Here is a 12,336-nt window from a genome sequence, read left to right on the forward strand (position 1 = left end):
CTTCATATCCCTAATATTCTGAAATTTCACCATGACGTGATCCCACCACCTCCATTCATTGTACTCTCTTCTCTATACTCTCCTGGCCCTTTGACTTAATGGTCTTCCATTTGGAGACATTTTCTGTTGTATTCTTTGATAATTTCCTCCTCACTATTTTCACTTAAAATCAGATAGTGGATCTCTTAGATTGATTCTTTTTTTGTTGGGGGGGGGAGTAGGGGAACCCCCTTACTAATGTTTATATATATATATATTCAGTCCTGTTGTTTATCTTTTTATTCTGCTTTATGGAAAATGTCTTATATTTTCCTTATATTCCAGTATTTTTACTGAATTTAAGATTTTCTGTTCTTTATTATTTTTAATTTCCAAGAGCTCTTTTTATAGCATCCTGTTGTTTCATGGATGCAATTTCTTGTGTTGGCTTTCTGAGCAAGGAAAGGGTACTAAAATTGCAGGGAACGTAGTCTCCTTTGTTTTGAGGACTTTACCCCCTCTCTCCCGTGTCTTTCAACCTTTGTTGTAAAGCAGAGCACTCCAAAACTTAATGGTTTAAAACAGTGATGGTTTCGCGACTTCTCACAGTTGGTTAGTTAGGACAGTTAGGTTGGCCTAGGAGCCCTCAGTTGGAATGCTCATCTGTGTTCCATGCGGTCTTTTGTCTTCTGGTAAGCTGGCATGGGCTTTTTCACATGGTGTTCTCAGGACAGTCATTCAATAGGGTGAGCGTAGAAGCTACAAGGTCTTTTCCTAGGCTTAAGCTTGGAACTGAATAACATCACTTCTATTACATTTTGTTTATCAATGTAAGTCCTAAGGCTAGCCCACGTTCAGATGCTGTAGCACTCTGCTTTTTTTTTCTTCTCTTCTTTTTCTTTTCTTTTCTTTTTTTTTTTAGGTTATAAAAGTTTAGACTGTCTTCTTAGAAGTAAAAGAGAGCAGGGAGATGGCATGGCCTCCCAAAGGAAGAATTCCGGCCCATACTCTGCTTCTTGGTGGAAAGAGTGGCACTTTCATGGTCATTTGTAATTTGCTGCACCCTACTGTTTCCCTTTCAGCACCTCATTCTGCCCAGTGCTTATTGAGTGTCAGAGCTAAACTGCATCCACTCACGTATTTTGTTTCATTCATGGAAGATGTAATTTGTGATTTTATTTCTTTTTCTTCATCCTGTTTAGGGTTAATTTTAGATGGAAGGAGATGGAAATATCTTTACTTCATCTTAAATCTTGAAACATTTTTTATGAGATGAAAAAGGGTAAATGAGAGTAGGATTGTTCTTCTATTCATAATGGACAAATTCTTTTGATGCACTGTGTTGATTTGTTGGATCTTTGCCTGTCTTAAGTTCATAATCTTAGTGTATAAGATGCTTTTATAAAATGTAACTAACTTTACCAGGCGTAAGGTCCTAGTACCACATGTGGAATTAGTAGCACCTGGATTTCATATACATTAGGTGTCTTGTAAGATGTAAAGAGGAAGGAGCCACCTTGGGCTGGTTAATCAAAGGAGGCAGCATGAAGGTAGATGTGACAAGGTGTGCTTGATCTTGATAAGCAGAGAATCTAGTTATGTCACATGTTTGTTGATGAAGAGAAGGAGCAATGTGAATGAAGAAAGGGTGGTAGGAAGAAAAAAAGGACAGGTTGTGATCAGGCGATAGGGAGAGAACTGTTCGGTTAATGCCAGGTATCCTGGGGTGGAAAATGAAGAGGGTACTTAGAGACTGGATGGTGGGGGTCCTTTCAAGCCATAATCAGGAGCTTTACCATATTCTTTGTGAATAGAAATTAAAAGGGTTTTTAACACTTCTTTAAAGCAGACAGTCACATGGGGAAAAGTTTGAAAAGAATAGGTCTTGGAGAGTTGAAACTTTATTTCTCTAGCCACAGTATGAGAAGGTGAGACAGCCAGGAGGGGTCAGTGGATGGAAAATGTGGGGGATATCTTTAAGAGATTATTTTAAAAGAAATTACAGCTTTGGTTTTGGGTTCACCTTGACTGTAAGACTGAAGAAGAGTCTTTGTGAGCTCACTTTTCTTTTAGACTGGATAAATGGTGCAATTACAGACAGAGGTGGAGAAAGTTAGGGGACAGGAGATGATGTGTTGTGTTAGGTTAGATGCATGTGTTAGGTTGAAAAGGATGGTGGGACTTCTGTGTGGAGATGTCTTGCAAGCATGGGTAGAAATAAGCACTTTAAGTGGATGCTGGGGAGCTTATTTCATAACAGTGGTGGTTAAAATCCTGAGAGTAGGAAGAACTCTTACATGGAGAGAAGAGGAAAAGAAAAAGGCAGAAGATATGACAGAGCCTACAACCAATCTGCTCAACCTACCGGGGAGCAGATGAGGAAAAAGGTGAAAATTAGGTAGGCCTCAGTACTAGTGTGCCCATATAAATGTAAGGGATGTGTTAGGTGTGCACTGCAAAGATAATTGAGAAATTGAGCTATTGATTATGAAAGCTGCAGATCAGGGTGTTAGATCAGTATGGGAGCAGTCATCAGTGCCACAAGTTGAGGCCTGGACCACATATTAGTGTTTTTATTGCTACATTGTGCAGACATCCCTGTGCTTTTACACTAGTAAGCTAGTGTAAATCATTTCTTCAATCACACATTCACAACCATGGATTCTTGAGTTAAAAGCATTTGAGCTCCAGTGGAAAGACCATGTTCCTGGCCACAGGCTCACACAGCCTGCAGTTGATTATGTGCTGCACAGTGCTGGCTGTCCTCAGAGGTGCTCCTTGTGCGTTGTCACACCTGTTCCCTCCCCTGTCCTCCTCACTGCCACACATTGTCCGCTTCTGGCTTCTATTCTCATTCTTCCACTGAAAAAATGTTACATTTGGTTTTAATTGCTTATTAAGATTGATCTAATTAGGAAGATCTTTTATTGGGTTCTTTACCATTTTAAACCACATGTGTTTGTTTTCTTAAGAATCTGCTTTTTGTTTAAACTCACAATCCTAGGGTTTAGAAATTTAGAATTCTGTATACTTAGGTCAATAGGAACTGAGACAAAGCTGGAGACTCAGTCTAGGCCAGGTGTTCTGTGAGTTTACCTGTAGGTTACGAGACAGACCTGGGTTTCAGTCTGAACTTTGGACTTCACTACTTACTATCTTGTGAACTTGGGCAAGCTGCCCACACTCTCTAGCTTCAGTTCCTTCTAGCTGAAGTAGGAGTAACAGGAATTTACTTTACAGGGTTGCTGTGAGGCCTAAATGAAATGATTCACATAGAGCTTGTAGCAGTGCCAGACCTTTGGTAAGCACTCAGTAGAAGTGACTTACCTTCATTGTCATGGCCATTGTTATCAGCACCTGGCTTCTGTGTCCAACCTTGTTCTCACCCTACTTGGATAGAGAATTGCAGTAAGTCTAGGACAGATAGACTACAAATGGAGCATTTTCCAGGGGCTCCTAATACTTGAACTCACTTCCTGATATGCCCCAAGGCTACTCGGAGTGGGCGTGGTGTATGCTACCTTTTTATTTTTTCCAGTGCCTTAGTGCAGTGGGCAGTTTTGTAAGAAGCACTTGTCACTGTTTTGGGCATAGAGGTCTCCATGGTCATGCTGTCTTTGACTATTAACATTCCCCATCCACCACCCAACACACACTTAACAGTACTTTCCACATTCCCGACTTTGCGCTAGACACTGAGTCTACGAAGATGAATAAGACCTGGTTCTTGCCCTCACGGAGAGAGAGTGCCATGTAAGCAAATATGATAGAAGGGTTCCCTTTTAAGTACTGTGTACAGGTGTAAGGAGCAGGTTGGTTCTTACTACTTGAGTCGCGAAGATCCACAGTCTGACTGCTGGCAGTGGGCAGCATGTTCTGATTAAGGACATATAGTAGTGTGTGTTCTCCTGATTCCTAGAGCTGCGTGGTTCGTGCACAGAGAGCAGAATTGTTGTTATGCTTTACCCAGGCAGATCCTGGACATGCGTTCTCTTCCATAATTATTTGAATTCTAAGACTTTCCTATAACCTACAATGACATCTTTCCTTTCTAAGCATTATGATGTTGATAAATAATGGAAGATGGGATTTCAGTGTTTAAGAGCCAAGTAAATATTATAATAAAGACATTGAACTACTTTTAAAAAGTTATTTACAAGTAAGATGTAATTCTGGTTCCTAAATTAGATGTGGTGATGTTTGAGCAATTTTTGGGACAAGGACCTTTAACATAGTAATTTTGGCTATGGTGTAATTCTGGGCTATCAATTTCATGGCAGACTTTGACTTTTTTATAATGGGAGTTGGTGGGTGAGAGCCCAAGACAAAACCAGCAGCATTGGTTCAGTCTGCATCTGCCACGCGGTGACTTTTGAAAGTAGAAAGTCCTGAGTGAATACTGTACAGGCTAGTTTTGATTAAGTGTAGCTTCATTATTGGAATTTGGATGGACATACACAAATTATGTAAACCTAGCAGCACTTTTTGGAAAATTAATTGAAACAAGTTCTTAATAAGCTTGAACCTAAAGTACATGTTTTATGATAATAGTAATTCATAAGTATTTTAAAAGGATGGCTTGTGATAAATATGTTTGGCTTTTTATGTTTATCCAAATGATAAAGTATTTGCTTATAATTGGACATAAAACGTGATTTTCATGGTAGCTGCTCTGAGTTTTGTTCTTCTGTGCACAGGGAGACTCATGCATCTATATGCGGTGTGCGTGGACTGCCTGGAAGGGGTTCACAAGATCATCTGCATCAAGTGTAAGTCGCGGTGGGATGGTAGCTGGCACCAGCTGGGCACCATGTACACCTACGACATCCTGGCTGCCTCTCCGTGCTGTCAGGTTGGTATCAACCCCACCGAGGGGGCAGGAGCAGTGGGCGCTACTAGGCTTCTGTCCCCAAGTAAATATAAGAGAAGAAGATACTTCTGACAGTAAAAAAGAAGTTCAGTCATAAAACTCCCCCAAAGTCCTGCAGTGATGGCAGATTTACTGCATTGTGATGTAGCCAATTAGTGGAATAGTATGTGACTGCGTAATTATGTGGGAAGTATTGTCAGTTTATTAAATCAAAAAAGCATGTGCTAACGTGGCATAATAACATGCTCACATTTGTAAATAAGTGAACACGAAAAGGGATCTCCTGATAAGTTACCAGATGGTTATAGATGGTCTGGTGGTAGGAGGCTGGGTGGTTCTGTGGTTTTCTTTCTGCTTGTGTATATTTTCTAATATTTTACATGATTAGCTTATACTAAATTTCTAATGAGAAAATGTTATTATTTAAAAGGAAGAAGAAAGTTTCTCTTCCTTTAAGAGATAAGATTTTTTTTCCCCTTTCCATGAGATAATGCAATACTAGGAGTTGTCTACTTTGTAAGATGTTTGAGGTTGACATGAAAGATTGGTAATCCTTAAACCACTCGTAAGACAAGGCGTTTTCTACTGCTAAGAGAACATTTGAAATTTAGCTGTCATTGGGAAAATTGGGAAGTATTAGCATATGAAAACACATTAACACATTAAATAAACTCATAGAAACACAAAACAAAAAACAAAATCCTTGGACATTTCTTGGTTTATTTCCAAGTATTTGGGGGAAGGAAATAACTTGCCTATACAGTGTCCCAAAGGTCAGCCATACATAGGAAAAAATGGGAAATTATAGACAAATATACCTTTATTTGCAAAATACTCATTACAAAATTTTACAAAATACAATATTTACAAAATATTCCCTACATGTTAGCCGCCTCTTGGTAATGATTCCTTGATATTCATGGATAGGAGGGAAATTTTCCTTTGCCCTTCAGTGTCCATGCCTGGCTTTTATAACTGATCATACTTTATTAATTACTGTGTAGGTTTATATCTTCAGTGTTATGAGTTGATTTTTGTCAAAGGAATATCCTTACTGTTAACTGGTTTATTACAAAGATGACCTGTGTGTATTGAATTGAAAAGTTGTTAGTATTTCACCTATATTTTGTCCATACTAATGTTTTGCAGAAGAGAAATATGATTGTAAGAGATCTAAATGATCATCTGTAGCCCACTCCTTCTTTGACTCCAGATAGGATTGACTAATTTTATGCTGATTCTAGTGCACTGACCACTTATTTATCTATCTAGGGTCTTGCTCTGTCACCTAGGCTGGAGTGCAGTAGCACAATCACAGCTCACTGCAGCCTCAAACTCCTGGGCTTAAGTGATCCTCCTACCTCGGCCTCCCAAGAAGATAGGACTACAGATGCACACAGTCATAGCCAGCTAATTTTTTTTTTTTTGTTGTTGTTGTTTTTTTGTAGAGACAAGGTCTTACTATGTTGCCAAGGCTAGTCTCAAACTCCTGGTCTCAGGGGTTCTACCTGCCTCTGCCTCTCACAGTGCTGGAATTACACGTGTGAACACTATACTAGGCCAACTACATTTTTATCTTTAAACTTAGCCTTGGAAACGAGATATCACCATCTTTTAATTGTTCACTGTAGCATTTTATGATAGTTTTTGTGCCTTACTGCCAGCTCTTGCAATGACAGAAACCAAAGGAGTGGCTTTATACTCTGCACATACACCGCAGAGGATTATTTTTTAAATTAAAGAAATAAGGAAGTGAAAGAAGGTTTGGGCCTATTAAAGAACATCGGCACAGGAAAGAAGGTCAGGTGCAGACCCTTTGTCTTCCATGTAGAATGGAGGTCTAAAATATGTGAGTGCTTTACTCAGGGCCACGTAAGTTGTGGCCATAACAAAAACTTAAAATTCCCGTTCTGGTACTCCTACTACTGCACCAAGGCAGTGGGACTAGTTCTGTATCTTTAGGGAGAAAAGCAGAATAGCATCCTGCTACACACAGCCTCTTGGTACTCATTAGACACTGTATTTTTTCCTTTAAACAATTTAAACCTAGACCTTTATTAGCTGACCCTCTGCTAAAAAGGAAGACATGTTTGATTACTGTTTTTTTTTTTAATTTTAAGTCCAACTGGCAATATTTTTGTAGGTATATGAGTATTAAACACTGCTAAGTAATCAAGAGAAGGGTTCTAATAAGATGGAGGCAAAAATAAACAATAATTGGTTATTAGTTGGGCATAACAGGTTAAAGAGAGAGGTTTGCTTAGAACCTCACTTTCAGTGTTGTTCAGAGAGGAAGTGGTCAAAAAAAGGGAGTTCAGTTTAGGTTACCGGAAAAGTAGCTCAGGTAGTGGCTGAATGAGGGCTTCAGAGCAGGCTCCTGAGTTTTAGATCTCAGCTCTCCTGCTTTCTGAGTGGTCTCTGCATGGTAGTTTCATTTTCTAAAATGCAAATGATGCAGCCTACCTCACAGGAGTGTTTGGAGGACAAATTGAGGTTATACTTTTTTTCCCACATGAAAAAAAAGAAACTCTATTGAGAGTCAGTTTAATTTATAATTTCTAGTTATTCACTTTAGTCCCAGACCCATTGCCGAAAGGTGCCAGGTTCGTGCTGCTGTGAGAGGCTGAGCGTGAGCGTAGCTGCTCTGTGCTGGTGGGTTCAGGAAGCCTCTGGATCAGCACAACACTGCTTCCTGGATTGCTAATATTGGCAGAGTATTTTAGGGAATTTCATTTTTACGTCAAAGAAAACAAATGTATGGAGTAAAATGAAAAATATATGTGATTTTTTAAAAATAATCTTCAAACAAGTTTCATGCAGGTCTAGGTGAAGGAAGTCAGCTTTTAGGCAGTCTTAAAATCCAGGGGAAGGATTTCCTATTGTTAGGGGAACTTTAGTGGAGAAGGCGATGCACTACTAGTTTAGTCTTCTCATCAGCAGGTGAAACCAGTGGCAGGGCTGCCTATCATGAGAGAAGTTGGGAGTCTTTCAGGCTTACCCTGCTGTCGGTAGAAAAACGAAGGCTTTACTGAACCCTTGATCATTTTCCCAGAATTCTGGTTTAGATGACTTTGACAAGTGTTGCAAAGCCGGAGGGTATTGCGGCTTACGGTGTGTGTTTTCCCCAGGCCCGCCTGAACTGTAAGCACTGTGGGAAGCCGGTGATCGACGTGCGGATCGGGATGCAGTACTTCTCCGAGTATAGCAACGTCCAGCAGTGTCCACACTGTGGGAACCTGGACTACCATTTCGTGAAGCCATTTTCCTCCTTCAAAGTTCTCGAAGCTTATTGATGAAAGCTTTGCTTTAGTAATAGCTATTTTATTGATATTATTACTTTATTACATATCTTTTATAGGGAAACATTCTGTGACATTAATTTCTTTTCTAAATTAAAGGAGGGTTACTTTGTGTATGTGCGCCACTAAAATGGGGGCTTCCCCTCGCCCTGTCTTGATTCCTGAGTGTTAGTCTGTGGTTATGACCAGAGCCCAGGTGGGTAATCCTGTGAGCTTGGTTAGGGCTCACCCTCACTACGAGTCTCTGATGCAGCTTTAAATGTTGGGGAGGATGGCATGAGTTTAGGAGAGGGATTATGTGGTTTGTTAACTGTAAGTGTGATTGGAGTTAGAAGGAAACTCTTAACTAAAATCTTAACTTTCTGAAGACCCGCTTTTAGATCTTCCCTGGGCCTTGGAAAAGAATATGTGACAAGTGAATGTAATTCTGCCTGGAGAACAAATAGTGTATTATATTAGTTTATCTTGGCTTCTGTCCTGCAGTACAGCTGACATGCAGTTTACTAGCACCAGTAGATGGTTTGAAATGGGCATACCTGCTGTTTCCATCATTGTTGTAATTTAACGGTCAATTTTTATACTGAAAATAATAACCCAATTTTAGGACATATGTTATTAAACCTGTTGGTATTCCAAATATTTAGGTAGCTGACCTGTAACAGAGAATATGTGAAACGAATTGGGAAATAATGCATACTGACTTGAGGGCACAAAGGTAGAATTCTTTCATTTGAATTTTGTCTTTGAAGTTTCTCAAACTAGCACTTAAAGAAGATCCATAAATAACATGATTCTTCTTACAGGTAAATCACACAGCCACAGAATCCAATTGATGAGTTTCAGAACCAAATATTGACATATTTATTGTCCCCAAAATTTCTTAAGTCCACCTTTAACCTATTAGATACTGAGTTTCCAAAATCAACGATTTGACCCTAGGAAAGAGAGAGAACAAACATTTGAGAGGATGATGAAGAAAAGAATAATTTTAATATTACCTTTTAAAATGTGTTTTATTTTGGAAAATCACTGATAATAATGCGTAACAGCATATTTGAAAAAATAGACCATTCTAAAGATCCCATGATACCTAACAGTTGGTGGGAAGAAAAAGATTATCATATATACAGCTTGATTAGTCAGAGCATTTGGCATCCAAAACACCACCTTTTATTCATTAGAAGTAAATACTGTAGGCTGACATTCTCTACCCTTTCAGAACTGAAATATGATTTCTCAAAGATGAACGTGAGAATTTCATGTATAGTATGCATATGTACTAAAAGAATGCTGAAAACAATCACTATGGATAGCCAAATTTGGGGTTGAAGTGAACATTTTATGTTGCTCATTGGTATATACCATTTTTTTCTCAGTGGGGTTTTCATTTTAGAAGCGTTTAGGCATTATTGCAAATGGGTTTCAGTTCTATATGAAATATTTGATGTTTTGTTTGAAACAGCCCAACATTAAAGAACCAATACATTAACTAATATTTTTCATCTTTCAGTTTGGAAGATTGTTATTTGGTTTGCTGCATCTAGTTTGGTGTTTGATGATCTGAAAAATGTTTCACAGTAGGGGAAAATGAACAAAATGCCAATAAGAAGCAGGAAATCGTTATTGGTCTTGATAGTGTTTGCTGGAACTAAAAGACATAACTCTTGCAAATTTGTCTTTAAGACACAAAGTTGTGATAGTGAATTAACTGTTTCCCTATTGATTCTCTAATGTATCCCAAGTCTGAAAATTGGTAAGTTTCTCTTGTTTTCAGAATACCATGTAGATTTTCTGGATTTAAAATAAATGGTAAAATATTTGTAATGCTGGTCTTTAACCCACCTAAATTTTTATAGTGAAACCTTTATATTGTTATTCTAAAGCTAAAAGTTGACCTCTACATTATATTCAGTGAGCTCCTGAGCTTGAAACTGCTGTGGGCATAGTGTATGCTGCATTTCATATTTTCTTTTTAGATTTTTTTCTACCCCCCCACCCTCCCCCCAATAAGTATGATGAGGTTTCATTATAATTGGGTAAACTTGCTTCTGGACATTATTTTGATGATAGGATTCTATGGATATATGCAGTATGTAAAAAGAGAAGCATGAATATCATACTGAGAATATCTGTTGTCTTGAAGGTAATTCATTCTTATGTAAAAGGGAAAATTTGTCTGATTAGGAATAAAATGAAATTGAGTGCACAGCACTATACAGGTAAATCTTATTTTGGAAATCTGCTGACTTTAATACCCCACAATTGCCCTGAGTACCTTGATTGGAATTTAAATATGTCAAGAAAGATTATTATTTTTGTTGTTGTTAGTATATTAGTTACCTAAGAGGTCCAGTTTCTGTTTCTCTGATGAATAGTGTTCAGTAACATAAAGCATTTTTCGTCTACTCTTAATATTTTTTAATCATTTACTTTTAAAAGCTTTATGTCTTGAACAAATGCAATTATCTGCTTCAGTGAGAAGATAATTTCTGATTGGTCATTTTTTCTTCAGGCCATCTCTCCTGTCCACTCTTCTGGTTACATCGGAACTACCTGGTATATCAGGTTTATACCTTGAAATATAGACATGATGTTATGAAGTTAGGGAGTTGGATAAATTCCCATTTTGATTACAAAGGAGAATTCCTCAAATGCCCTTTAATTTCTGGTTGTTTTTTTTTTTTTTAAAGAAGTTTACTTTTTGAGTAAAAGTTATTTCATATCTGGGGAAAATTAACTTATCAAAAAGAATCTCTATTGGTCTTCAAACCCTAAAACTAAACAGATCGACTGACATATATACATATAAATACATATATATGTATATATGTATAACTTAGTAGAGCACCAAAACTAACTTGCGCAAATCTTAACATTTAGTCCTGCAAGACCAATGCTTAACATGCAGTTTGTTCTCCTGTGGCCAGGTCGGTAACTCTAGTTTGCTGTTCTGTTCGGTCTCCTGGTATAGCGGTGAAGTTTTTGGAGGTTGGGGATGAGGTGAGGAGAAGGTGCTCTTGTTTAGCCTTTTGTTTCCTGTGATAGGGCGCTGCCTAACCTAGTTCATCTTCATGTCCTGTTGACTTTATTATTATTCCAGGTAATTGAAAGAAAATATAATGGATGCACAAATAAATCCAGCTCAAAAAAATATTCTTGTCAGTAAAGATTTCTTGTCAAGATGTCTTGGATTGCACTTTTGTTGAGGGAAGACAGTGTAAATAGTTAAAAGAACGTTGATACAATTGAAGCATTTGGTTGTGGAATTGTGTGTGGTGTTAGAGGGTTTCTGTTTGTGAAATGTATGTATTAAAAATAATAAAATTTCAGAAACTAACATTGTACTCTCCAGTGTGTCACTTTATTTATTTGTTAGGATTTTTGAGTAATGGGATTGATCACAAAAGATACAGAGGAAAGTTTTCTGAGGTTCGATTACTATTCAGATCGTCATTTCAAAGTCAGTACTGCATTGCAGCAAATAAAAACTATGAACTTTTTATGCTGCTTGCAAGTCATGTATCACAGGTAAAATTCCTTTGCAACAAAAGCATTCGCATTCTATTTAACAAAGTTGATTCCATAAGGACAGTCAAACATTACTATTCTGCTGGCACTCTGGGAGGCCAAGGTGGGTAGATTGCTTTGAGCTCATGAGTTTGAGACCAGCCTGAGTAAGAGCTGATACCCTGTCTCTAAAAAATAGCTGAGTATTGTGGTGGGTACTTGTAGTCCCAGCTACTCGGGAGGCTGAGGCAAGAAGATCGCTTGAGCCCAAGAGTTTGAGGTTGCTGTGAGTTATGACGCCATGGCACTCTACTGTGGATGACAAAGTGAGATTCCATTTCAAAAAAAAAATACCAAACTGGCCTTGGTGGCAGGCACCTGTAGTCCCAGCTACTTGGGAGGCTGAGGCAAGAGGATTGTTTGAGCCCAGGATACTTATCCAAGTATCCAAAGTTTTGCTTTCTGTAGTTTGTTATTCACGGTCAACCTTAGTCCAAAAATTAAATGGAAAGTTCAAGAAACAATTCATACAGTTTAAATTGCACGTCATTCTGAGTAGTATAATGAAATCTGCTCTGTCCCTCCAAGAAGGTGAATCCTCCCTTAGTCCAGCAGATTCACATTGTAGATGTTGCCCATGTGATGTCGCTCAAGAGCCAACCAAATCCCTTGAGGTATTGC

The 12,336-nt window shown here is 38.3% G+C and overlaps 1 protein-coding gene across 2 annotated transcripts in view; it reads left to right on the forward strand.

Moving 5' to 3' along the window:
• HECA (hdc homolog, cell cycle regulator) overlaps positions 1 to 11,485 on the forward strand; it is a 59,674-nt gene extending 48,189 nt beyond the window's left edge. For both annotated transcript variants that reach the window (XM_053592069.1, XM_053592070.1), the window contains exons 3-4: positions 4,677 to 4,831; positions 7,978 to 11,485. In XM_053592069.1, coding sequence (XP_053448044.1) covers positions 4,677 to 4,831; positions 7,978 to 8,142 — 320 coding nt within the window. In that variant the 3' untranslated portion in view covers positions 8,143 to 11,485. The remainder of the gene's footprint in view (positions 1 to 4,676; positions 4,832 to 7,977) is intronic.
• Positions 11,486 to 12,336: the final 851 nt, after the last annotated feature.

The sequence above is a fragment of the Nycticebus coucang genome, chromosome 5 (genome assembly GCF_027406575.1).
Source record: "Nycticebus coucang isolate mNycCou1 chromosome 5, mNycCou1.pri, whole genome shotgun sequence".
NCBI classification, from domain to species: domain Eukaryota; kingdom Metazoa; phylum Chordata; class Mammalia; order Primates; family Lorisidae; genus Nycticebus; species Nycticebus coucang.